Source organism: Brugia malayi (assembly GCF_000002995.4).
Source record: "Brugia malayi strain FR3 genome assembly, contig: Bm_v4_Chr3_scaffold_001, whole genome shotgun sequence".
NCBI classification, from domain to species: Eukaryota; Metazoa; Nematoda; class Chromadorea; order Rhabditida; family Onchocercidae; genus Brugia; species Brugia malayi.
In genome coordinates this window covers 8,216,259-8,239,462 of record NW_025062477.1, presented here as the reverse complement: position 1 = coordinate 8,239,462, position 23,204 = coordinate 8,216,259, and the positions used below count along the sequence as shown (strand labels likewise).

Here is a 23,204-nt window from a genome sequence, read left to right as displayed (position 1 = left end):
TAATTGAGGATGAAAGTAATATTTCGCGACGGGAATGAATACTTTCGTTTGAAACTGCACTGTCTTCGAAATATTAGCAATCTTTATTTAAATTCAGTGTTGACTAGAAACTGTTATCAAGAAAAAGATGAACGAAGATGAAACAACTATTTCCATTCACATCATTAATGGTGATGACTTCCAGAAAGTGTCCCACTCCATATCAGACTTTCCATTATTATTATTATTGTTATCTGTGGTCTTCCCTAGGTTTACTTGTTCCGGGTAATAGCACAGAAGTTCTTTCACAATTGAGAAGGTACAATGAATATAAAAGCGCAGACCACAACAGATCTTTTCCTGGCACTTTTTTTTTTACATTTCAAATTTGAGTAATTCTATCTTTTCCTATTAGCATCTTTTCCTTGATGAAGTGTCACCGATTCTAACAGTAATTTCCTTCATATTTTCCAACTTCTCGGTCAATGATTTTCATAAATATAACTTAGCATATTTAGTGATCTTACATTAAGTATTAGAAAGTTTTCTTTTTAATGGCTGTAAATAACTCAACCTTGGTACCAAAGCCTCATGGAATTAATGAATATTCTTGAATATAAAGAGATCAATTCAAGTATGAGAATAATCATTCATGTTCGGGATATCATTTTGCAAATGGATTATCAATTTATATCAGTCAAAAAAAATTTGAATATCAGCTGCAGTTGGGTCAATGTGTGCTCAAGCAGGAAAAATGAATAAAAAAAGAATGAGTGCACTCTTCATTCTCTCGCATGGCCTGCAAAATATTTATACATTATGTTATAAACGTTAAACAAGTGTTCATATTTGTAAACTCTTGTGTACTTCTGAGCGCACATATTCTTGAATATGAATGGGTGCGCTTATTTTTCTCGCTAAGCGCACACTGACCCACCGCTTTTAATTCGAGAAAAAATGGAGCAAAGAAGACGTATTTCGATAACAAGACGTATGAAGACCATTAAGTACATATTTCAGCACGCCTTAAGAACCAAGCGTGAAAAAACCTGAAACGAAGTTAAACGATAAGAAAAGTAAGAGGAAATGAAGTTAAGGTAAGAAATAGCATTTGGTTGGTTATATGCCACTCTAATGAACGAAACTTCATGTTAATAGACCACTTTGCATTTCCTACTCAAATGACAGAGAAGGTGCCACTCTTCGGAAACCAAACCATTATCAGAAGAAAACAATGAATGACGCATGTGACAAAGGACTCAACAAACTGAAGTTTCTGGACTGGACAGTACAAATAGATATTTTATGTGTGCAATTGTACATGGGAACGTTTCACAATTTCAAATACGTATCAAAATATTACCGTACCTATGATACTACTACAGTGGTATTATGAACATAAGTTAGTAATACCACTTTCTATACTAAGTAATGAGTTCTGATACAGAATCAACCATTTATTTGATTGAAAAAAGGAAAAGACACCCTCAGTTCAACATCATCAAGATGAGTTTATTAATCTATGATTTATCCCCGAAAATAGAAGGACAGAAAACACACTTGCTAGATTGAAAGCAGGTTAAATATTTGAACTTTTCATACTTCAAAAGGAAATTGCTAATATGAGCATTTCACATTTTTCAGCAGACTTCACATTAATAAATGAGATAGAAAATCCACGATTAAAAATTTTTGTAACATGGTTAATCTAAACAGATTATGTACGTTGTTGAAATATTGTCCAGGTTTATAAGCTTTTCTTTAATTAAATATTCCAAAACCACGAGCTACAATAGTTTAAATCCTCCTAAATCAATTCCAGGCTGAGGCCATCACTCTCAGTGTAATTATCATGTAAAAGCAGGAAATATTCCCCTCCCCAATAACTCATAGTTTTTTCCTCTTTTTCCTGTTTTTCGTTTCAAATAAACCGCGTAGATAAGGCAATCAGTAGGCAATCAATAAATATCTAAATCGACAAACCGAACTTCAGCATTTTTCCAAACAAAAAATTTAACTTAGGTAATTTTTTATTGTAAGATTATAGAGCGCCAACTGTGACAAGCCAAGCAATGTTTTATAATTTTTCGAAGATGTAAATAAGTACACACATAATTTAGAAAATATGCTTCAACTAGAACCTGTCATCGTATTTCCGAACGAATCTAAACACATCGACAAAAGAACTACTTTTCTCAAGTTTAAACAAAACTTTCCCAACAAGTTTAGTTGCAAAAAGTTTCTAAGGAGCATCAAAAGAATCTGTGAATGATTTAAAGAATTAAGATAATCTTCTCTGTAGATATGCCTAAACTTCGACGACTACAAAATCATGATGAAAAGACACAAAGTGCAAATGGTACATAAGCATATGTGAAATGATAATTTAGCTATAGATAAGACATGAGTCAAGCACTACCATAACCCGCCAGCAGCAGTTTCATATTATGTATGAAATAAAATACTATAAGTAGGAAAAAACAGTACACTACCGTTTTGAATTACAATATTAACTTTAAGTAATAGTAATTTTAAACATAAAATTTGCATTCTGTTCAAATTTTTGCAAGTTCTATTTGTGTTTAAAAATTGAAAAAAAAAATAATTGAAAAAAATTTTTTAACCAATTCTATGAATGTGTTAAGTCATAAAGCCGAATTTCAACCGTTTACTTAAATTTATTTTAATGAGGTGAAATTCACAGCTACTGCTATTTCCTTCCCCTAAAAATCAACACAACATTACTGAGGATAAAAGATCATTAAAGCCAAAATCTTCTGAAAATGAATTATTTTACAGTTTCGAAGGCAACATTTTTCTAAAACCAAGAAACCGCAAAAAAGGGGAATCTTGATTTTAAACGGTAGTAACAAGCATTTGTTTAATAGTTTTTTTTCTTCCACATGCTGACTGATTGTCACACTGCGTTCCGCCGTCATTTTCAGTATCTGCTACAACAGTATCTCTCTTGCTATCATTTTCAGAAATAACAATAGCAGCCTATAAATGGAAATTTTATGGATATAAAACAGAATTGTAACTAGTTCATTGTATAAAATTTTTTTACAATCTTTAACAATCAAACAACCATTAACCAGTAAATTTTTTTTCCTGAGATGTAACTCTGGAAAATTTCTGAGATGTAACATTTGAGTCTCACAGTAGTATTTTTCAAAGTGATGATAATCTCTGCTTAATTATACTTTAAACATACTTGTCAAGTTACAAACTAGAAATATAAAGTGAACATTTTGAAAGAATTTCCGTGCTTTCTTAGAATTTGATATATATATAATCCCAATAAATAAATAAAAAATACTTTTTTATTCACATTCCTATGATTCAATGGCAATATTTTAGCGGACCGGTCTTCAGCTAACTCTTGAATAAGAACAGCCTGGGGTTTGACTGTTTCATAAAGAGAACTAGCACAATTATGAGATATTTTGAGGGTGTCAGATGTAGCTGTTTGATCGTGATAAGTTGTAGATCGCGATATATTGACTTCTGAATTTGATGGTGAACGAGATGTTGGAACAAGCCTAGCTTTCGATAAGACTGACTGCTTAGATCTTGGCAAAGAACGTGCGTGATGTTCAGCCTCATCTTTACAGTCCTAGAATAAGACATATGTATGGAACGCCAAATATCTTTTTATCACTGAGATATCTGAGAACGAAATTTAAAAAATATCAATCAAATTTAAAACAAAAATTAAAGTAATACAAACGACAATATTACAAGTTCATTAGAAGCAACAATCCCCGAGCAACGAATAAAAATACAATTATTATTTATTGAGATTAATAGCTAATGATAAATCTTACTTCTGACGATTTCACAGCATTACAAGAGTTTCCAATTTTCGAAGCCTGCGTCGACTTTGAAATAAGAACATTATGCTTAGATTTTTTTACTGGAAATTTTTGGCTGATAAGACCTGTAAAACTTCAGTCTAACTCTTAATAAGCAATTTATTTCAGAAAGATTCGTTTTTCTCAGTGCATGAAAAATAAGCAATTAAAAATCTACCAATGTTTCTTAGATAAAATTGTAGCATATAAGAACATGTTAAACTCATTTTTAGAAATGGTAAAGAGATTATAAAGGAAGAAATACCAGGGGATATAGCCATTAATTTAGAAGAATTTCTTGATGTCGATGCTATGATAGGATTACAGAGAGAGCTGTTTCGTGAACTAAAGTTGCTCAGCGGTGCTGGAAGTATGAAAATTTCTTGCCGTGATAATCGCTTCTCCATATTTCTTTCAGAACGATTCGACGTGTTAGTCTGTACATAGCTGAAAACTGAGTTCAGAACTATAAATGGATAAGATATAAATGGAAATTAGTTCTTGTCGCCATATCATTAATCGCCATATAGTTAATATAACAGAGAACACCACAAAATAAAGACAGAAACAGTTGAATGGCTTAGAATGAGTGAAGATTCTACCAGATATACAAACTCGGAGAGTGACTGTAAGGTAGGAAACTCAATGAATGTAAGAAATAAATCAGTGTTATCATAATCAAAGTCAACTTTCAAAAGTGCCAATTATAAAATATATCCATTAGTAAGGAAAACTAATCGCACTAGAAACTAATCGATGTTATTAAAATCGAACAAAAAAAAAAGAAACCTCTCTTTCTGCACTAGCTTTACATTATTTTCTGACACAATGCTACAATCTATTATAAGCTGTTCCGCCTGAGATTCTTCATCAATATCTTGAGGCACATTTTTATCAACATCCACATTGTTATCCATTAAAGGACTATAGTTGTCTTCACTCAGTGTGTCGCTCTCCTTAATAAATCTTTTTATTCAAAAAAAAAAAAAAAAAAAACAAAAAAAAAAAAAAAAAAAAAAAAAAAAGAATGCAAACATGATTACCTCTTCATGGACCAACAACGAGGCATCTCGAACTTTTTCTGTGGTTTTTGGATTTTCCATAAAAGAAATTCGTAATGCTGCATCAAATAGTGCAGCAGAATTTGATGCAGCAATTCTGTTTCCGAATTTCGTTTTCAGATTTGTGCCATTCGATCTCGATTCCTTCGTACGTAGAACGGAACAACTGTGCGTAAGACGACTGTGCGAATTTGAAAGAACCGCACGAGAACCAAGTTTAGGGCCACTTGACGTGCGTGCGGTGTCGCCCGTCATGGCCCTCGCTTTTTTTGGAGGTGAACCTACGCCTGATATATCATGTATGGACCTAGAGCTTTGCGGTAATACGCTGGCAATGCTTTGTAACAAGAAATCATCGTTGTCTACTGAAATATTGGTTGATGAGACAATATGTAGTCGATAATACTTCAAATGAAGAAAAGATAAGTAACGGTTTTAAAGTCTAGGGATTTACTTTTCACGCTCGATGCTCTGGCTGTGGAGGCTCTTGAAAAATTGCGTCCTCCATTATTTCCATGGTGTTTCAACGGAGACGGCTTTGGTTGTGCCTGTTCAATCATATCTGCTAGGAATTTCTCATTGATTTCCACCCTGAAATAAAAACTTGACGACCAAATCCGAACCAACTTAATAAAATTTCGAAGTCCTTCTAACAATATTTATTGTACTCAGTGCACAATTTTGAAAAGTCTTAGTACCTCTTGGGCATTGCAGATTCAATCGACTGATTTAGCAGTTCAGAATCTGCGCGACCCATGAAACTGCCATAATCATCATCTAATGAATTCTCTTGCTCTGTGCTGCCTTCAAAACATACTTTAAAGATATATTTAAAGAACCATTCATCATCATTTAATAAAGCTTTATCAAAGAGAAAAATAACATAAATTATAACTCTTACAAAAAAAAAAAAAAAAAATCAAAAAATAATTTAATAAAAAACATTAGTTAAACTGAATGGTGCCCTCCACGAGATAACATGAATCCAGTCAAGTCATGATGAACATTATCGAAAATTAGCTTCAGAAGAGCAAGAAAAGCATTTATGAACTTATCGAATTCAAACCTTTTGTGTTTCTACCTTTATTGATAGAATTACTTTCACTATAATTCGATTTCGCCATATTTAGTTTGGGAACCTCAACCAATACTTCCTTCGATGTGCTTACTTCACCCCGCGTTTTACGTTCCTCGACAGTTGCAGTTATATCAAAATGTCGTGCAGCAAGTGTTGTTAAATCAGTTAATGGTGTGCACTGAGTGGGAGAATCGGGAATTTCAGTGGCGCTAACCGGAGAAAGACGATTACTGTCAGCTGTGGAGTTGTTATAACTATTCCATGTGCTTCTTTCACCCTGTAAATGAATGTCCATTGGAAAATTTGAAGTTTTATACAACACATATAAACTATAATGTATAACGCATATATTGTTCTCTACTGACTTAATATTGTTTGCATATGTATGTATTTACTTAAGATTTGAAATATAAAGCAAAATTAAAAAAGAAAACTTTTTTTTGACTTTTCTTTAAAATAACTTACGAGGTTTCTTTAATATTCTAATATCTTTCAAAACTGATGAATTTGAAATTGGCTGTAAGTTGAAGTTTCAACACTGCAGATATAATCTTTAATTGAATAATAGCAGTAAAAGTTTCGCCAACCATTTCATCTAAAACTGAGAAAAAATATGCACCGGAAACAGTGACGAGAGCGATTGCGTGCTAGTACAACGTGTACATCGCACACTATCCTCTACTTCGAAAGACGGATCGTCCGACTTGTTCAGAACTCCTAATCCATCACTATCACCGGTTTCACTATTATTTGAATTGGGACCTTGCGGACTTTCAATAACAAAACCATTTGTCGTTGTCGAAGTACTCATATCCTTTCGCTCCAGATGAATATGATGCCTCACAGCAGTGACGCTAAAATAAAAGTGAAAATTAAAAATAGAAAGATCATATTAAACTGACCTAGATTATCTAGAGACCTGACTTGCATCGAGAATCATCTAAGTTATGCAAAACAAAAAAGATTCCTAAATCTTAATAAAAAAGAACTAAATCTTTTATAACTTTAAAACGAAAATAAAAATCTTACGGCGAAGAAAATCGTGCAGTAGCTTGCAGTTGCTTAAGATACATATTCTTATCATTTCCAACGGATGATGCGGTTGATATCTTACTTTTTTGAAAAAATTGTCGCGGAAGAGATGCAAACTGCTCCTGGTGATTTGAACGATCACCAGGACGTGGGGCAAACCCCTGCCGCATAGTGGAAGTATACAATGGGGAAGAATAAGGGAAATATTCAGCGTTTAATGTGTTGCTCATGTTGCCAGCTAGCACACTTGTTCCGTAAGAATGAGATGAACGATATTTTAATAACCGTCTTGAATCCATATAAGACGGAGCAACTGAAGCTGACCCATCGTATGATGATGACATGCCTATAAATTCTCTTCATAACTCAAATTTATAGCATCAAAAACTATAGTATGATATGATAAAAAAAAATATAAGGACTAGTCTGTGATTAGCATTGAAATGATAATTGGATGGAGGTGTACCATGTGTTGAAGAGTGAGGTGACGTCGGCACATAAACTCCAGAAGCATCAAATGAATGTAAGTAATTCAGCACGGTTTTAACAGGATTACGAATGTCGTCGCGTGCAGAATTTCGAAGATGATTCAACAATAACATAGCTTTATGATTCAATCTAAAAATAAAAATATTTTTTAGTTATGCAAGTGTCATTTGATATAATAAAAAGTTGCAAATAAACTAAAACTTAGGCAATTTTAAAGATCAAGACGACAGTGATGAGACTAAAAACAAAGATATACACAAATGAAAATAAATACAATGAACATATAGAGAATATTTAGATATTAATACAAACAGAAACTATAGAATTTTAAACAGTGTTCAAGAAAAAACTTACGCAATATGAGAACGCAACTGATGGCCTTTGGCAAGCAACTGCGAGAGTATTCCTAAAGCATTTCCTATTACGGTAAACGATGAACTGTTTAACAAGTCGATAAGACGAAGCATCATCATATGAATAGCACTAGTCGATAAATATTGGTCAGCTCCTACTACCGCTAGGTACATTGATGCGTATTTCAAAACACCAGTAGCCGGTTCAACCAGTGTCTATAAATGGCAACATCTTTCAACATTTGTGACTTTTGAGCCTAGCAAGAGAATAAGTTGAAAGTGCTCAATTTATCCTCAGTGAATTAAATCAATGCAAGTTTATTGCATGACTGTCTTTTTTAGCTGAAGTTGACATGTTGAATGTTTTAACGGAGTTATTGAAATTAACACTTTTAATATTCATCTTTCCAATTCGGAGAAAATTATACCGTATGTTGTGCATCATTTGTTGATAAATCAATGAGCATTTCTAAAAAGCCTGGCTCTTCACAAAGAGCTTTTTTATTGTCTCGTGAATGTGATGCTAAATTCCATAGTGCAGAAAGTGTAGCACATAAACATTTTGATTCAGATGTGCGATATGCACGCAGCGATGCTCTCACAAGTGCTGGAACTGAAGAAGCCAACGTTGCACTCATCTGTGCATCTGCCATCCAAGACAAATTCCGTAATAAACCAGCATAAACCTTAAGAAAAAGTCAGTTTCATTGTAACAAAAGAGAGTAACAAGAACAAATTCAATGATATGTATGCAAGCAAATATGTACATACACACTACATATGTACAGAAATTATAAACCTGAGCGAGACCATGAGAATCGTCTATGATTCTAATAGTATATTCTATAAGATTCGGATGCGTACACAGACGGCGTTTACTTTGTGCATTTCCAAATGTTAAATTAGTCAATGTACTCGCTATCAGCTTCCTAATCGTACGATTCTCCACTGGACAATCAATATCAAAAGCGTCTACTTCAAATATCAACAACTCTGCAACCGCATCCAGAATACCTATACAAAGAGTAGTGTAAATGATATGATATAATGATAACCATGTCCTGTATACTATACTGCTTATTTCAAATCTTGAAATATAAGCCAGTACTCTGTGGAAGCTAAAGCTCACCAATAACGTTAGCCAATTTGCGGTATTCTTCCTCAAACGATTCCTTCATGATAGCTGTTAATGCTCCATGTATATGTGTTGCATAATTTGTACTTGAAGCAGTATTAACACTATGTAAATAGCGTCGTAGCGCAAAAACCTGCTCTCTTACACAGTTAGCTGCTGGCAATATCTGCCGAAGTCGCCGTCGCCTGGAACATTATAAAATGACCTTAACAAGGTAATAAAGGTAATTAACACTGATTTTAAATAATTAGTCAACTCGAAATTCAGTAATTGAAGACAACACTACAAACAGTTTAATCTAATACAACAGTGATGTTTCTCCCAGTATCTAAGTCTATCTAGCATGTTTTATCAATAAGTGGAAGGAAATGTACGCTTTAGTTCATCGATGTTAGTTCACGCATATTTAACAGTTCGAATATTCAGTAACAAGTGATACCTAACTCACCTATGATCATCAGGTTCTTCACTAACCAACCATTCCAGTTGTCGATGGATTTTTTTCAAACGCTCCACTTCTCCGTCTTGTGGAATATTATTACGAAGTGAAGTCAGTCTACAAAATCCGATCAACAATTAATGAAGTTTGAATCATTATACTGCTGACAAACGAAACTAATGTAAGGTGTTGAAAACTGTCGAATATAAGAAGGATTTCCAGCAATTCTCTTATTATCTGAATAAAAAAATATGAAGGAAATGTTACCTTAGAGAAGATAAAAGCGAAGCAATACGTTCAGCCACGTCCGGATCCATTCTTGAACAACTGCCATAATACGTGGTGGATGAGGAGGATGCGCTTTCACTGACTTCTCCAGAAAGCATATAACCCTGTAATATTTCTATGTATGTGTATTCCCGAGTGTTTCCATGTAATCGAGAGTGAGGACGAATGAACAGTGAACAATGATGAAGAAACATGAGGGACTGATAATACATGTCAGAGAGTGCTGAGAGCGCCTCAATTCATCACCCGTCGTTGCCACTCTCTCCCGAGGGGATCCGTTGAAGCGGTCAGGGAACAACTAGCCAGAAGTTCAAGACGTGCAACATTGTTTCTCTATGTATTTGTATGCTTCTACATTTGCGTTGGTGACTCTCAGACCATCCGTTAATCCCGACTGTTCATATCTTCGAGAAATATCACATATACAATGAATTGGATTCAAAGGAGTCTCTAAACACCTATGCATCGACTTCCGGTACTACTCAGTTCACTGGAAGATGAGTTTAGTTTTATCTGTGGTACACTCATCCCGGACTTCCTGAAGCTCTCTTGCTTATGGCTTGTTATACAGCAACATCAGGTAAGCTGCAGGTCACGTTGCCGAGGAGCTGTCTGCATAGTGTGCAGTGCACTGGACTCATTCCTTGCTTATTGTTATACTTCCTTTATCTTTATTCATCCATCTTTCTGTTTATTAATGTCTCATCTTGCTTATCCATTTTCAACAGCTTGGTACGTCTGATGAAATCGTCTGATTAACAGAAAAATTTCCAGCATCTGTCCAGTCTCTGCTTCCAGTACTGTTCGGGATGGCGGGAGCCTAGTGATAGGTAAGATATATAGCTTAGCTAAATCTTGAACATCCAGTAACAACAGACAGGTTTTAGGACATAAAGATCGTTTTGTCCGTTACTATCTTCACTAATAAAATGACCACTATTAGGGTACTCCTTGTGAAAGAGCGGTAGTGGTGAAATTTAACTGCATCGGAGAAGAGTGCGTCTACTCGGTATGCTTTGTACAGCCGTTCAAAAATACCAAAAATTGACCCATTTTCAGCGAAATGAGTACTGTTCTTCGTCCATAAGGTTGAAATTTCGCTGATGTGTTCGTCTGTATAGCTAGTAAAAGAGGAGACCCGGGAGGTACCAGGTGTAAGTGGGTACGGCAAACTGGCGAAAATGTCAGGAGGGAAAGTGGATAGAGAGGGAAGAGAGTTTCCAGGGTTCAATGACCGTTGTCGGAGCACTTTCCTCTTTTCTCCACGATCATGAGAACATAATACGTAGTTATACATTCATCATGTAAACTGTTCTATAGATGTTCGCAGAATTGAAAATCGGGCCACTTCGACGGTCAAATTCACTACCACTTGATTGACCTAACCTATCCCTATTGAACCTCTTTTAAACTGAAATGATGCAGAATTTATGGTTGATTGTAGTTTCATCAAGTTTTTATTCTAACTGCAATTCCCTATCTCAACTTGCTGAAAGAATGTCTTGATTTCTTTTTAAATCGTGTTGTTTAAACTTGCCTCCATTTAAAATGTTTACGTGAGTAAATTCTTGAACTTCCGGTCAGTGAGTTCGGGTCATCATCTACTTGATGATTGAATGTTGTTTCCACTATTTTTCGTCTTGTGTGACTCTTATTTTTCACAGAGTGATAAAAAATCAAAATTTAGTTATAAAAGAGATTTCAGATGCGAACTGTTTTTTGCATCTTTTGGGGCAAGTTTTTCCAGAATTTTTGAAGCTTACCGTGTTACCTGTATTTGTGGATGTCCAGGTATAGATTTCAAACCAGGTACAAATTAATATGGAGCTATAACTACGGGTTTTGATACAGGTACTAACAGGAAGTAATTAGATGAGTAATAGGATTGACTCGAAGATTTGAGATTTCATTATGCAGGGTAGGCAATGGCGAGAGTTGAAGAAGGTGTAAAAGAAATGGATTAGATGGGATTTGTGAGTACCTGGTTCATATGTCTGTGACCGTGAACTTGCCCCTTTGGAGAAAGGGGTTAAACGGAGAGAGGGGTCTGGGGCGGGGGTTTCATCTCGTTTTGCGAAATTTATAGCAACACTGCAGACCCTTTATGAACACGACAAATGATGTTGCGGAACGGACCATTTCAAATTTCACAATATATTTCGTCTTTATACCATTTCTTCTTATGAATGACTGCTGAAGTAGTGTATATGGGTTTGCTTCCTGTATCTTCTCCCTTCAAATAAGACATGGGACGCAGTAATCGAGTATATCGGGGGTTGACCTTCAAATAAACAAAATATTCTTTCTGTCTCGCTAAGAATGAGGCATACGACGACCCCGGGGGTTACAGCTCCCCCGCCCATCCCATTTTCTCGTCATTTTCAATTGTAAGAATTTCTTCAATAACAGCAGCAGCAAAGTCAAGAAGGAGGTGAAGGATATTGGAAGAAAATAGGGCCACCAGCCAACGACCTTTTGGTCAACAGCGCGTCGAAGAGCGGGATAGGACCGGGGGTGGGGGTCTGGTGATGTCTTGTTATACCCCCTTTTACAAAACATACACACCCTCTTTTGAACTGAAATGAAATTTCATTTCAGTTCGTCAATGCTGCTCCAACGACAACTCCAAGTGTTCCTATCACACTTTCGCCTTCTTAGAACGTTACCAACTACGACCGTTAGTGTTTCCATTGGTTATACCACTTATCCATTTAATGGACTTGACCAAATATTCTCCCATGAATGTACAGCAGCAGCAACAATGTCACCATCAGCTACAACCAGGTCTAGATCTACAAATGCCAAACTTAGCCTCGCCAGAAACAAGCCACGCTTCGCATAACATAAGCATCAACAACTGTTCTATGCTTCCGCCTGCTTCGGTTGTGGTTCCTTTGCCATCAACATCTACAGCAACTATTAAAAGTTTAATGCCAGAAAGGTCTCAGTTAGCTCCAGAAAAAAGTTCTGCTTCTAGCCTTCTAGCCCAGTTACTGACTTCTCCGAAAACTACAGTTTTACATCGACCTACCCCGATTCATCCCATTGCTTCTCGTCTATTCAGTTTGACAACAAAAACTCCTACATTGGAAACTAGCCTAGAAGTACCACTGGATCTCAGTCAGTCGACTGCTGCTCGACAACAGTTACTTATTAAGACACAGCAGCAACAACAATTAAAATTTCTACCAACTTGTGCAAATCCTAATTTAAATTCAAACTGGATCGCAATTAAACTTGGTGCTGCCGTGGGACCAAACCGGATGTCCTATCCACGGGAATTCAAACTTATGGTTATTAATTATTATTATACAAATGGACAGAACAAATATCGTACCTGCAAAGAGTTTCAAATAACAAAATCGATGCTGAATGGATGGCTGCAAAAAATCGACAAAATTCGGCAGTCTAGACCTGGCTCCCTAAAATCCGGTCGTAGTGGCCGAAAACCACAATTTCCTGATATTGAAAAACAACTATTTCATCTTTACCATGCACATCTGGGGACTGGGAAAAAAGTTGGGAATCGATGGATTCGGGAAACAGCCCGGAATCTAGCGCAGCAGCAATGTTCAGAACAGGAACTGGCAGGAATGTGTCAATTTAGTGAGCGATGGTTAAGTAATTTTAAGAAACGATATAGAATCAATTTGAACCGTGACTGGTCTTCTGGTAACAGTAGTTCCGGAAGTTTAGGTTCCACAGAATCTGTTGGTTCCGGTAGTAGTGCTGCAGATTCTATGCAACAATCTCCTACCGAGTCCGACGAAACAGTGGAGAATGAGAGCATCGATTCAGATGCTGACAGTGTTCTTAGCGATAGTCTGGAAACTCTCATCGATGTAGAAGACCAAATAAATTCTGATAATTCCTTGGCTATATTTACATCTGGAACATTCCCAACTGCTGAGGAACATGTCCAGGAAATTTTGAACAAACCAGGCCAATTGCCAATTCAAGCATTCTACGAAAGATTTCCATGGTTATGTCGGAAAAATCAAACGGGTGCGGAACCAGGCCGTAGAGGTCGAAAAGTCCAGTTTCCAGGTGTGGAAAAGGTTTTATTTGAAAAACTGCAAGAACAACAATCGAAGGGGGAGCGAGTTTCAAATCGCTGGCTTCAGCAACAAGCCCGTGAACTCGCGTTGCAAATTTGCCCTGAAGTGTTGCAAGAGGCAACAAAATCTGCTCGCTGTTTATTTTCCGAACATTGGCTGCATAATTTCAAGAAGCGCTATGGAGTAACACTCAAACAAACGAATCGAAATGTTGTCAGTTCTTCAAAAACCTCAGAAATTGTATTACCCATAACTGCATCTCAGTGTGACTCCTCGCTGACAGATGACAAAAATTCCACCTCATCGACCAGCGGTACTGCAGCAAAGTCTGTAACAGAGTTAACCACAATGTTGCAGCTTCAAAATTGGTTCTTCGCCAAATATTACTCTCAAGAGCAAGGAGTAAACGCGCAGTCGGCAACATTACCGCAATCGTCGCATCGCAACACTACGGTACCATCATCATCTTCGTCTGTGTGGTATCCCACACCGTTAACACAGTGTTTGCTTTGAATTTCAAATCTTAATGTTTAGTTTCATGTAAATGTAAAATTTTGTTTCTGCAAGAAGAATCATTTTTTTCCTTTCTGTTTTCAATATTATTATGAGAGTTCCAAGTCAGGGAGTGCAAATTGTATGAAAACTACCATTTTTGTGTTTTATTTTTGAACACCGTTCACATTTGTTCACTTCCGACATTTTATAACTGCCAGTTGCTTTCAATTTTAGTTTATTCACTGTTGACTGACATTTTTAGAAAGTCTGAACCATTTTCTAAATAGATAATTCTAAGTCCGAAATATTTTTTAAAAATTTTTAAAGCAGAAATAAATTGACTTTTAACAAGAGCTTCATCGTAATTAAATAAAGTTTTTTTTTTTATTTTTATGTTTAATCTCATGCTAAAATTAGTGCTAAGATCGTTTCTGTATTTTTTCCTATTTTTTCTCATTTATTTATTTATTCTTAACACTATTCCAGACATGTAAAGAATTTTTCGACTGCTGTTTTTCAAATTTCTTTTACCATTACACATTGATTAAACCAGGTCTTTTTCAAACTGAAAATTCCAACCTGTGATCTTAAGTATGCATTGAAACCGTACGGTACATTCCATTTGTATATTGTATCAGTGATATTGTTGTACTTTTCTCTTTTATCCAGGTCATATGCAGGTATAATTTTATTCTTGGTTTTCTTAATTTGACATTTTAATTCCTTTCAATTCTTAATCTATAGACATTTTAAATTTGGTGTCGTAAGAGAAAATCATGGTTGTAAGGATTGAGATATTGTTGATCTTCTTTAAATTCAGATATCCAAACTTCTTAAAGAATTGAAGTCTGAAGCTGTCAGTTTTTTCAGTTCACAAAATTCCACGCACTACAAGTGTTTCCACCCATGATCATCCTCACTTCATTATGTCACTTTTTTTCACTTTTGTCCATCATTAAATTTTTCTTTTCCTTGAATTCTTCATCATTTTATCTATCAATTGTGGAAGTTATTTCTAGAAAAAAATCCTCTCCAAGATTTAGTAAGAAGAAGTTGTAATGAGATCAAAACAAGGTAAAAAGTAACCGTAAGCTTGTTTGATATTTTAGAAATTAGAATTAATAAAGATAAGGTAATTAGAAATTCAAAATATTCAAAATATGAAAAAAAAAAAGAAAAACAGCTATATCGATGAGCAGTCAGATTTTATTGCAATCTAAGCATCCTAATCCAAGAATATAGCATATATCAAAGTGAAAATGAAATCGTAATCAACTGCGCGAACATAATAATTAATTGATGTCTAGATATTTTGAGCTTAATAAGTCTTCTGAAATATTACTGAGTGAAAAAGTTTCTGCAACATTTTCTCTTTGCAGTACTCCACAATTAAGTTTGTTGTGATGGAAGCATCTTTCCATGCAAAAAGGTGAATAAATTTGTTTTAAGAACCGTTTGTGCTGTATAATTTGATTTTCGAAGCATTTTATGAATGTGACATGTTGATTTGAACAAATTTCCGGATAATAAACATCTCAAAAGAAGCATGCAGCTAAATCATTGCTAAATTTACTAATTTATGCTAATATTATTATGACGAAATTCGAACGTAGAGCAAATAATTGATCCAAATTCTTCTTGAACAGCAAATCCAAATGGAATAAGTAATGTTCGCATTATGTATGTAAGAAAATTCAGGATAACATGTAATTTACCTGGGTTTGTTTTAACTAGTTTCTTCTGAATCATTTTGCTGCAAACTCATGCAAGGATTTGTTCCGTTATCGTGCCATTATTTACGTCTTCCTGAAGAATTGGTGAAACTATCAAATTTTGTTGGGTGAAACTCGGCACTTAGCAATTCTTCACGTATACTTTTTTATAATGCTGTAATTCACGTTATATCCATGGGCATAAAATTGTCTTGGAATGACTGAGGAAAAATGAAATCACAAATTTTCTATGGTATAAAGTTACTTATTCAATGATAAAATATGATGCAGTAATTATGACGTCCATTTTATGGGTCACAAAATCCTTTTTTCTTTTTTTCTCGTAATTTTATCCGATTCCTTTTTTGAAAGAAAAGAAAAGAATTGACGTTTTATAGAGGTTATCACTGTTATTGATGTACGATGTGACAATCAGCTGATGGAGAATTTTACTCAGTGTGATTTGTCCCATCGTTCATTCTCTATTCATTTTCACTCGTTTTCTCCACTATGTAATATATGTAATTTTCCGTTCCTTTCTAAAAAGCGAAGGTGAAGAAGAAATGGTAATAAGGGCGAACAATCAGAAGGGATCATTGAACCGAATCGGAAATACAAAATGGAACATTACACCGCTGTCACTTCAATTAAACAATTACAAGTGCTATAATTAAGTGAAATGACGTCACGGAAGTACAATGATACAAATAAAGCATATAATACACAATGATTTGTGAAGTGATTCATCCTTAAAGAATAAAACTTGCTTACAGAATATTTCAAGTTTTTAAAGAAAGTTTGAAAAGAAAAATAATTTTTGCTTAGTGATGAAAAACGCTTGAAGTTGAAGCCTCAGTGTGATGTAATATTTACTTTATTGAAATCAAATGACTAGCTTTTTCACATGAGAACTGTAACGAAAGGTTTACACACCGCGAGTGATTTTCTTCTTCAGAGTAACTTACCGCCACTGCGCTATCAACCCCTATAACTTTTGCAGTAGCTAAGTGCGTAAATAATATTTTAACAATATTTCACAAATTCTGTGCTAATTCGACAATCAAAATCTTCGTCATCTATTTGTATGACGCATTTGAGTGAAAAATAATGGTTTCAATGAATAATGAGGACTGGACCTAAATCTAGGTCAAACTGTTTACGAACCGTTACATTCTGATAGCTTGCCAGATTTTAAAAGACAACATGTAAATGATTTCATCTTAAATTTTACTGAGAAAAATGATTAATTTTGATTGCAATCATTAAGAAGACCTTTGACTGCCATATCTACAACAAAATGGACGAACTTCAGTTCAAAAATCTTACAAATAATGAAAGAAGTTAGTTTTTCAGAGAAAAGAAATATGCAGTTAATCGCAAAAAATTGTGGTGAAAATGGTTTCCGTAAATACTACAAAAAATGAAATAATCCTAAAACACCTTATTTTAGGAATGAAACGGAAGTACAGTTTAGGGTAACGATTATATCCTTAATATTAATTTCTATTTTAAAGTGGGTTTGTCAGCATCTTTCAATTAACCATGATAATCATCCCAGAAATAGATTTGAGTTTCGAAGTGAAAATTTTTAGATAGAAGAGGAAGGGTGTTTCATGTCTATTTGTATTTCAAGGTCAGAAGTGACATTCAACTTCTCGGTACATTCTGAAAACATGAAATGACACCGTCATTTGAAGGCATTCCAATTTTTCCTTTTTTTTGAGTTTGTAGTCCTTAAAAGGTCACCAGAAAATTTTTTCGTTCAAAATTGTTCAAAAACTATGTGTTCGAGAAACGAATACGATTAAAAAAAGAATTAAAATGTGAAAAGTTGCAGGAAGCATTATTGAGGATGAATCACGTCCCACTGAAATGATAACGTGCTCAGTGTTTACAATCCGTATTGCTATAATATTGAAAATAACTTTCTCTCTTTTCCATATTTATTAATAATTCAATGATTAATGATTTGTTAACAATCTAAAATACGTAAGAATATAAATTGTAATTTAATTCCAGAAGAGAAATGCAAAATAATTTTGATTTTGTTTTATTTCGGTATTTTTTTATCAATTCAAAGTGGAAACGTATTCACTAACTTCTCCAAGTTGCTCTTTTTTTTTCGGTATCTTATTTTCCGGGCAGTAATTAACCAAAAGCATACATCATTATTCTTTCATTTTTAGTTTATGATCAATTAAAAGTTGTTAGACTTTGAAAATTTTTAAGTAACTGGGATTAGAGTTTCCAGTTCTGCACTCGATTGTTAATAAAGGTCAAAATAAGTGCTCTCGAGTTTTCATTTTATTGCCTTTCTTTTTTCATTATTTTACAACAGTAACGTAAAAATAATTTAACTTCACAGCAATACCCTTATTTCTAAAGTTACTTGGAAAATTCTCAAACTTCAACATTTTTTAATCGGTCATAAATTAAAGAATGAAAGAATAAATAGTGTATGTATTCGATTCAAATCTATTTCTTCAATTCTAATACTAAACAAAAAATCTGACGAGATTATTGAAGAAACTCAAATTAATCTTAATTTTAATAATCACAACAATGTAATTAATAACAAAGTCTTTGCATTTGCTGTTAAACATTTAATTTACAAATTTTGGATATAATCAAATTTGTATAAGGCCTGGAAAGAGAGTATTATGTATTACAGTAAAAGTTCTTTTTTAAAAACCTATCGTCTTGCACTTTTTGATGAATAATTATCCCCTTTCTAGAATGTAAACTATTAGCTCAAAAGATCAACTGAAATTTCTTTATAATTATTTAAAACAAATTGTCACTTGCCAAATTCACTTTTGTCTTCCTTATCACTAATCACTTTTCATCTTTTTTTTTCCTTCTCTCTTATTTTGATTTCCAGTTTCCCATTTCTCTTCTTTTCCTTTTGATCGTTTCCTTATTTTTCTCACAAAAAAATAAATTAAAAATTGATATGGTATGGTGGTGGTATAATTCAATTCAGAATATTCACTTCTTTTTTTAAATTTTGTCAGTGTATTCCTCTATGTTCTATTTCGCATTGTCTAAAAATAATTTTAACGTTTTTCTCGTAAAGTTTCAATTTCCCTGCATCTTTCTACAACAGGAAGAAACCTATTAGTATTAGTAATAGCTTTTCGATAGAAAATCAGGCCTTCAATTTACAAAAGGACCGTTCACGACACGTTGTGTAGCACTGTCAAGTACTTCTATCATGTCACTTTTTACTCATTCATGCATTTTTCATTTTACAAGGAACTGCTCATTTCTTCATGACTAACCTTCCCGACATTTTAGCAACTATTTATATTGCCACTAATTAATTAATTCTCTTGAACAGATTGCCTTTTCTTATTCAGTTTTGAACAGACATCTATTGACTGACAGTGCTGTTCTTATCAGTCGGTTGATACTATTGGAGAAAGAAATTCATCTTAAAGACTACCCATCCTCTACAACTGTTACGGTATGCTTAAATATGAATATGTTCTTCTGTCATCCAGAATTTTTTATACGCTTTTCAATACTTTTATCAAACTTCTTTACTTTCTCTGGAATGATCAATTTCGAGATGACGGAAGATACTTGCATATAATAGATGACATATTCTTAATAAACTGAGCACAGAAGTAAATTCTAGATAAAATAATGAAAATGTGGAAAATTCGAACTAGAACTAAGTCTCTATATTGCATAACTATAAATAAGTAGATAGTTGGCGAAAATGTGATATTTGACGTTTTAAATGAACAACTGATTTTCTTTCCAACAGCATCTCTTGTTTTCTCATAATTTGCTAAGTTTAATTTAGAACCAAAGTAAACGAATGAAAAGTACTGGCGAAAACTCACTTTCAGCAGTAAATGGAGAACAATCAACTTTATGTATTTGTAGAAATGTTTACTCTCTCGAGGTATTCCTCTTACACTATTCGGTAATTTAATTTATTTATGATTACAAGTTCAGTATAGGAGTTCCATGTCCGATATAACACCTCACGTGGAGATTTGCTCCAGGTTGTGCAAAAAAGTTGAAGCAGTTACAAGATTTAGAAAAATGTCCAATGGTCTTAAAATTTTCAGATAGCTTTATTGATGAGTTCCTTACTGGGAATGACGGGCTTTTGTACCCTCTGTGCCATATTTTTGTCATATTCTGGCGCCTTCATCCTGCACATTTGTCTTGCACTGATCGGTGGTATAGCCGTGCTAGTCGGCGTACTTACACATTTTCCAACTGCTCTTCTTTTCTATATGATCGTACAGGTTAGCTCAGTTTTAAGGCTTTCCCAACTGTCGTGCATTTCGATCAGCCATTCTATTGGCATTCGATTCTCCATAGTCACTTTCCGCCAGAGATAAGCTTGCGCCCAGATATCCACATTATTATACTTTATTTTTGCTCCCTTCTTTTTCAGATATCTTCTACTATTTATTTATCAATCATTGCCGTTTTATCCATAAACGTATTCTTCAATCCCAGCAAATGGAAATTTAATGAGGCCAGTTTTCTTGGCCATACGAATGAGGGTAAAATTTCATTTCAGAGAAAACGTGTCGAAGCTTACATACTTATAACTGTATCATATAAATTTGAAGAAGTCTTTTTATTGAGTATTTTTTTAAAAAAAGTAAGATTAAAAAGATAGGGAAGTTTTTGCAGAAATTCGAGAAAGTGGAGTTATTCTGATGTGCTTCTCATTGTTACTTATTCCAACATCGGCTTGTTCCCTGGCTGCTGCTATACAACTTTTCCATCGTTTGTTATTTATCAACATATTTTTATTTTTGATGAGTACAAAAAATAATTCAAAATATCAACGGTATAAACTAACAACCTTAGTTTAACATTCAAATTTTTATTTTCATATTTTAGAATAAGTCAGCTGTTCCAAACGTTTTCAGGATGTGGTCAAAAGGAAAGTGATAATACGAAATCTAATGAAAAAGTTTAAAAGCAATGCTGAATGAAAATTTTGATCTACAAGATATTTATTTGAAGTTTAGATATGTATGTTCAGATTTCCAGCTGGATTCGTGTTTCTGAATTCGAATTCCCTAGAATTTTTGACTTCAGACATGACAAATCCAATCTTTTAGATTTCCGCTATTGATTTTAAAATCATAGTAGGTGGAAAAGTTTTTATGATTAGAATCAGTTTTCCGTAATTTCGTGAATTTTTACTTCAATGAAGGAAAGATTTTCAAAATTGGAATTAAAATTTGAATTTTTAACCTATATTTGGTTAAAAGCCTTGATCGTCGTTATTTATCGTGATATCTTAAAAGAAAATAAAAATTTGTAAGATATCACTGTTAAAATAAACACTGAATTTTTATTCCTATTATTTCAATATCACATTTCTTCTAATTAAGTCTTTTATTACACAGATAAACTCAAAGAAGAACAGCAACTAGGTACTTATCCTCTGATTCGACTTTTTTGTATTCGATTACATTCGAAAATTCAGTGTTTATTTAAACATTGAATTTTCATTCCCACTTTAATTATTTAAGCGTATCTAACGAGATCGACAATTTTTTTTGAAGCGAGCACTGTGTAAGGTCACTGTGATTTATGTTATGAACAGTTTAATAAAATGAGGTGCAACAGTGAATATTATCGGCTAAATTTAGGATTCATAACGTCACGATAAATTGCAATTGTTTACTTAAAAGAGTTCAGTAAAGGAGAGACCTTGAAGCAATTAATAATTAATGCTGTTACTCAGGTTGTAAAAAAATATTCCTATATTTCCAGAAAGCAAACGATCAGGATACCCTTCTTTTCCTGGAGGACTATAAAATAGCTGGTTATCGATGATGATGACAATTAAATTTTAACTTCAAGTACTAAGTAGTGATGCCACAATTAATTATCACTTCGATTGAAATAACAGCCTAGAGGACAGCATATAGGTATTAATTAAAATTGAAGAATTGCAAGGTGTATGATTTTCAATGTCGTTAGAAGACCCATTAGGGTAGAAAGTTGGTTCCTGAATCTTGCAGTTTCCTGATAGATCTTATTTATTGAAATTTATAATTTACTCTCGAGCCACTCGGGTCTACAAGTCTTTCTCTTAATATTATATTCAATGGACTTTTCAGGTTTTATCTAATTAATTAAAGCACTCCTTATTAATAGGAAGTTTTTCATTGAATTCTCAATTAGAAAATACTCAAGCATTGTCTCAGATTCAAACCTTATTCTTCAATCATCTATCCTCAAAAATTATATTTGTACCTGTTGAATATTTACGACCGGAAATAGTCTCGAAACAAGCGGAGCATATTTTTGCTTGACAGCAACTTGTCGTTATGTATTTGCCTTCTTCCACGTATTTTTTACATATACCGACCGTCGCACAGATTGGACTCATCCGCCTCAGATGCTTTTCCTGAACAATCTTCCGCTGGGCAAACTAAAACATCGGTCACTTTCTGCAGAGAAAAATAGATTACAGGTGAAATTTAGAAGTTAGTGATAGATCATGTCATATCTTTTATTTATGGAATTTATACAGACAGACCGGGAATGGGCAATATTTTGTATTCTTCCATACATGTTGAACAAATATTATGTTTACATGGCAAGCATTCCAATGAAACTGCCGAAAGTGGTCTGCAAATTTCAAAAATAATGTGCGTAATGAATCTCTAGCATAAAGATTTATTTATCAGTAGAAATGAGTGAAATACAAAGAGACAAGTAAGATTATTTTATAATATTAGTCGATGAATTAAAACGAAATTCAAGCCATCACTATATGAAGACTTTGATTTTAGTTCAAGAGAAATGAAGATGCGGCAATTCTTTCAAATATGATATTTCAAAGATGTTGAAACGAAACATCAAATGTTATCCACTGGAGTTTTGTTTCACCTTTTATAACAGCAATTCAAATTAATTGAATCAACATAAATTCGAGGCAAATTTCCTGACAGACTGACTATTGGCAAAAAGCAAATTCACATCAGGATTGCTAACCGGCAGCAGAATTGACTCTCACAACATTTCCAATTCAAACGTCTACAGTAGCTTTCATCGAATATTGAGAAACAATTCGATGCAAGGCAAATCTGATTCATTTACGATAAATTTACAAGCATATGTAAATAATACAACCTAGCCTAACACTTTACATACCGCAGAGAAGCATCAAAGATGAAAAAGCAGGATGAAAAGTTATGTTCTTATCACTGTATATAATTTGACCAAATTTTGTTAG

General features: G+C 33.9%; 4 protein-coding genes across 5 annotated transcripts; 3 read left to right on the top strand and 1 right to left on the bottom strand.

Moving 5' to 3' along the window:
* Window positions 1-2,835: 2,835 nt before the first annotated feature.
* Window positions 2,836-9,806, bottom strand: Bma-apr-1 (Uncharacterized protein; the record flags this gene model as incomplete). Its single annotated transcript, XM_043080428.1, has 18 exons — window positions 2,836-2,979; window positions 3,299-3,595; window positions 3,807-3,919; window positions 4,099-4,280; window positions 4,623-4,789; window positions 4,877-5,259; window positions 5,349-5,485; window positions 5,593-5,698; window positions 5,961-6,249; window positions 6,592-6,826; window positions 7,002-7,350; window positions 7,471-7,622; window positions 7,848-8,062; window positions 8,275-8,532; window positions 8,646-8,860; window positions 8,976-9,166; window positions 9,430-9,537; window positions 9,688-9,806. 18 exons carry the CDS (start codon window positions 9,804-9,806, stop codon window positions 2,836-2,838), a joined length of 3,660 nt encoding a protein of 1,219 aa, XP_042936362.1.
* A 2,640-nt stretch (window positions 9,807-12,446) lies between these two features.
* On the top strand, window positions 12,447-14,279 carry Bm4813 (Uncharacterized protein; the record flags this gene model as incomplete). The annotated part of the gene is made up of 1 exon (XM_001901193.2): window positions 12,447-14,279. The coding sequence occupies one exon, from the start codon at window positions 12,447-12,449 to the stop codon at window positions 14,277-14,279; it is 1,833 nt and encodes a 610-aa protein (XP_001901228.2).
* A 5,520-nt stretch (window positions 14,280-19,799) lies between these two features.
* Bm1036 (Uncharacterized protein) lies at window positions 19,800-20,927 on the top strand (the record flags this gene model as incomplete). Of its 2 annotated transcripts, XM_043080426.1 has the most annotated exons (5): window positions 19,800-19,886; window positions 20,056-20,238; window positions 20,391-20,502; window positions 20,636-20,731; window positions 20,878-20,927. In XM_043080426.1, the coding sequence occupies 5 exons, from the start codon at window positions 19,800-19,802 to the stop codon at window positions 20,925-20,927; spliced, it is 528 nt and encodes a 175-aa protein (XP_042936360.1). The 2 variants fall into 2 exon arrangements, with proteins under 2 accessions (XP_042936360.1, XP_042936361.1); XM_043080427.1 differs by lacking the exon at window positions 19,800-19,886 and having other exon boundaries at window positions 20,068-20,238.
* Window positions 20,928-22,364: 1,437 nt separating this feature from the next.
* On the top strand, window positions 22,365-22,818 carry Bm13326 (Uncharacterized protein; the record flags this gene model as incomplete). Its single annotated transcript, XM_043080425.1, has 2 exons — window positions 22,365-22,439; window positions 22,762-22,818. 2 exons carry the CDS (start codon window positions 22,365-22,367, stop codon window positions 22,816-22,818), a joined length of 132 nt encoding a protein of 43 aa, XP_042936359.1.
* Between the last annotated feature and the right edge of the window lie 386 nt (window positions 22,819-23,204).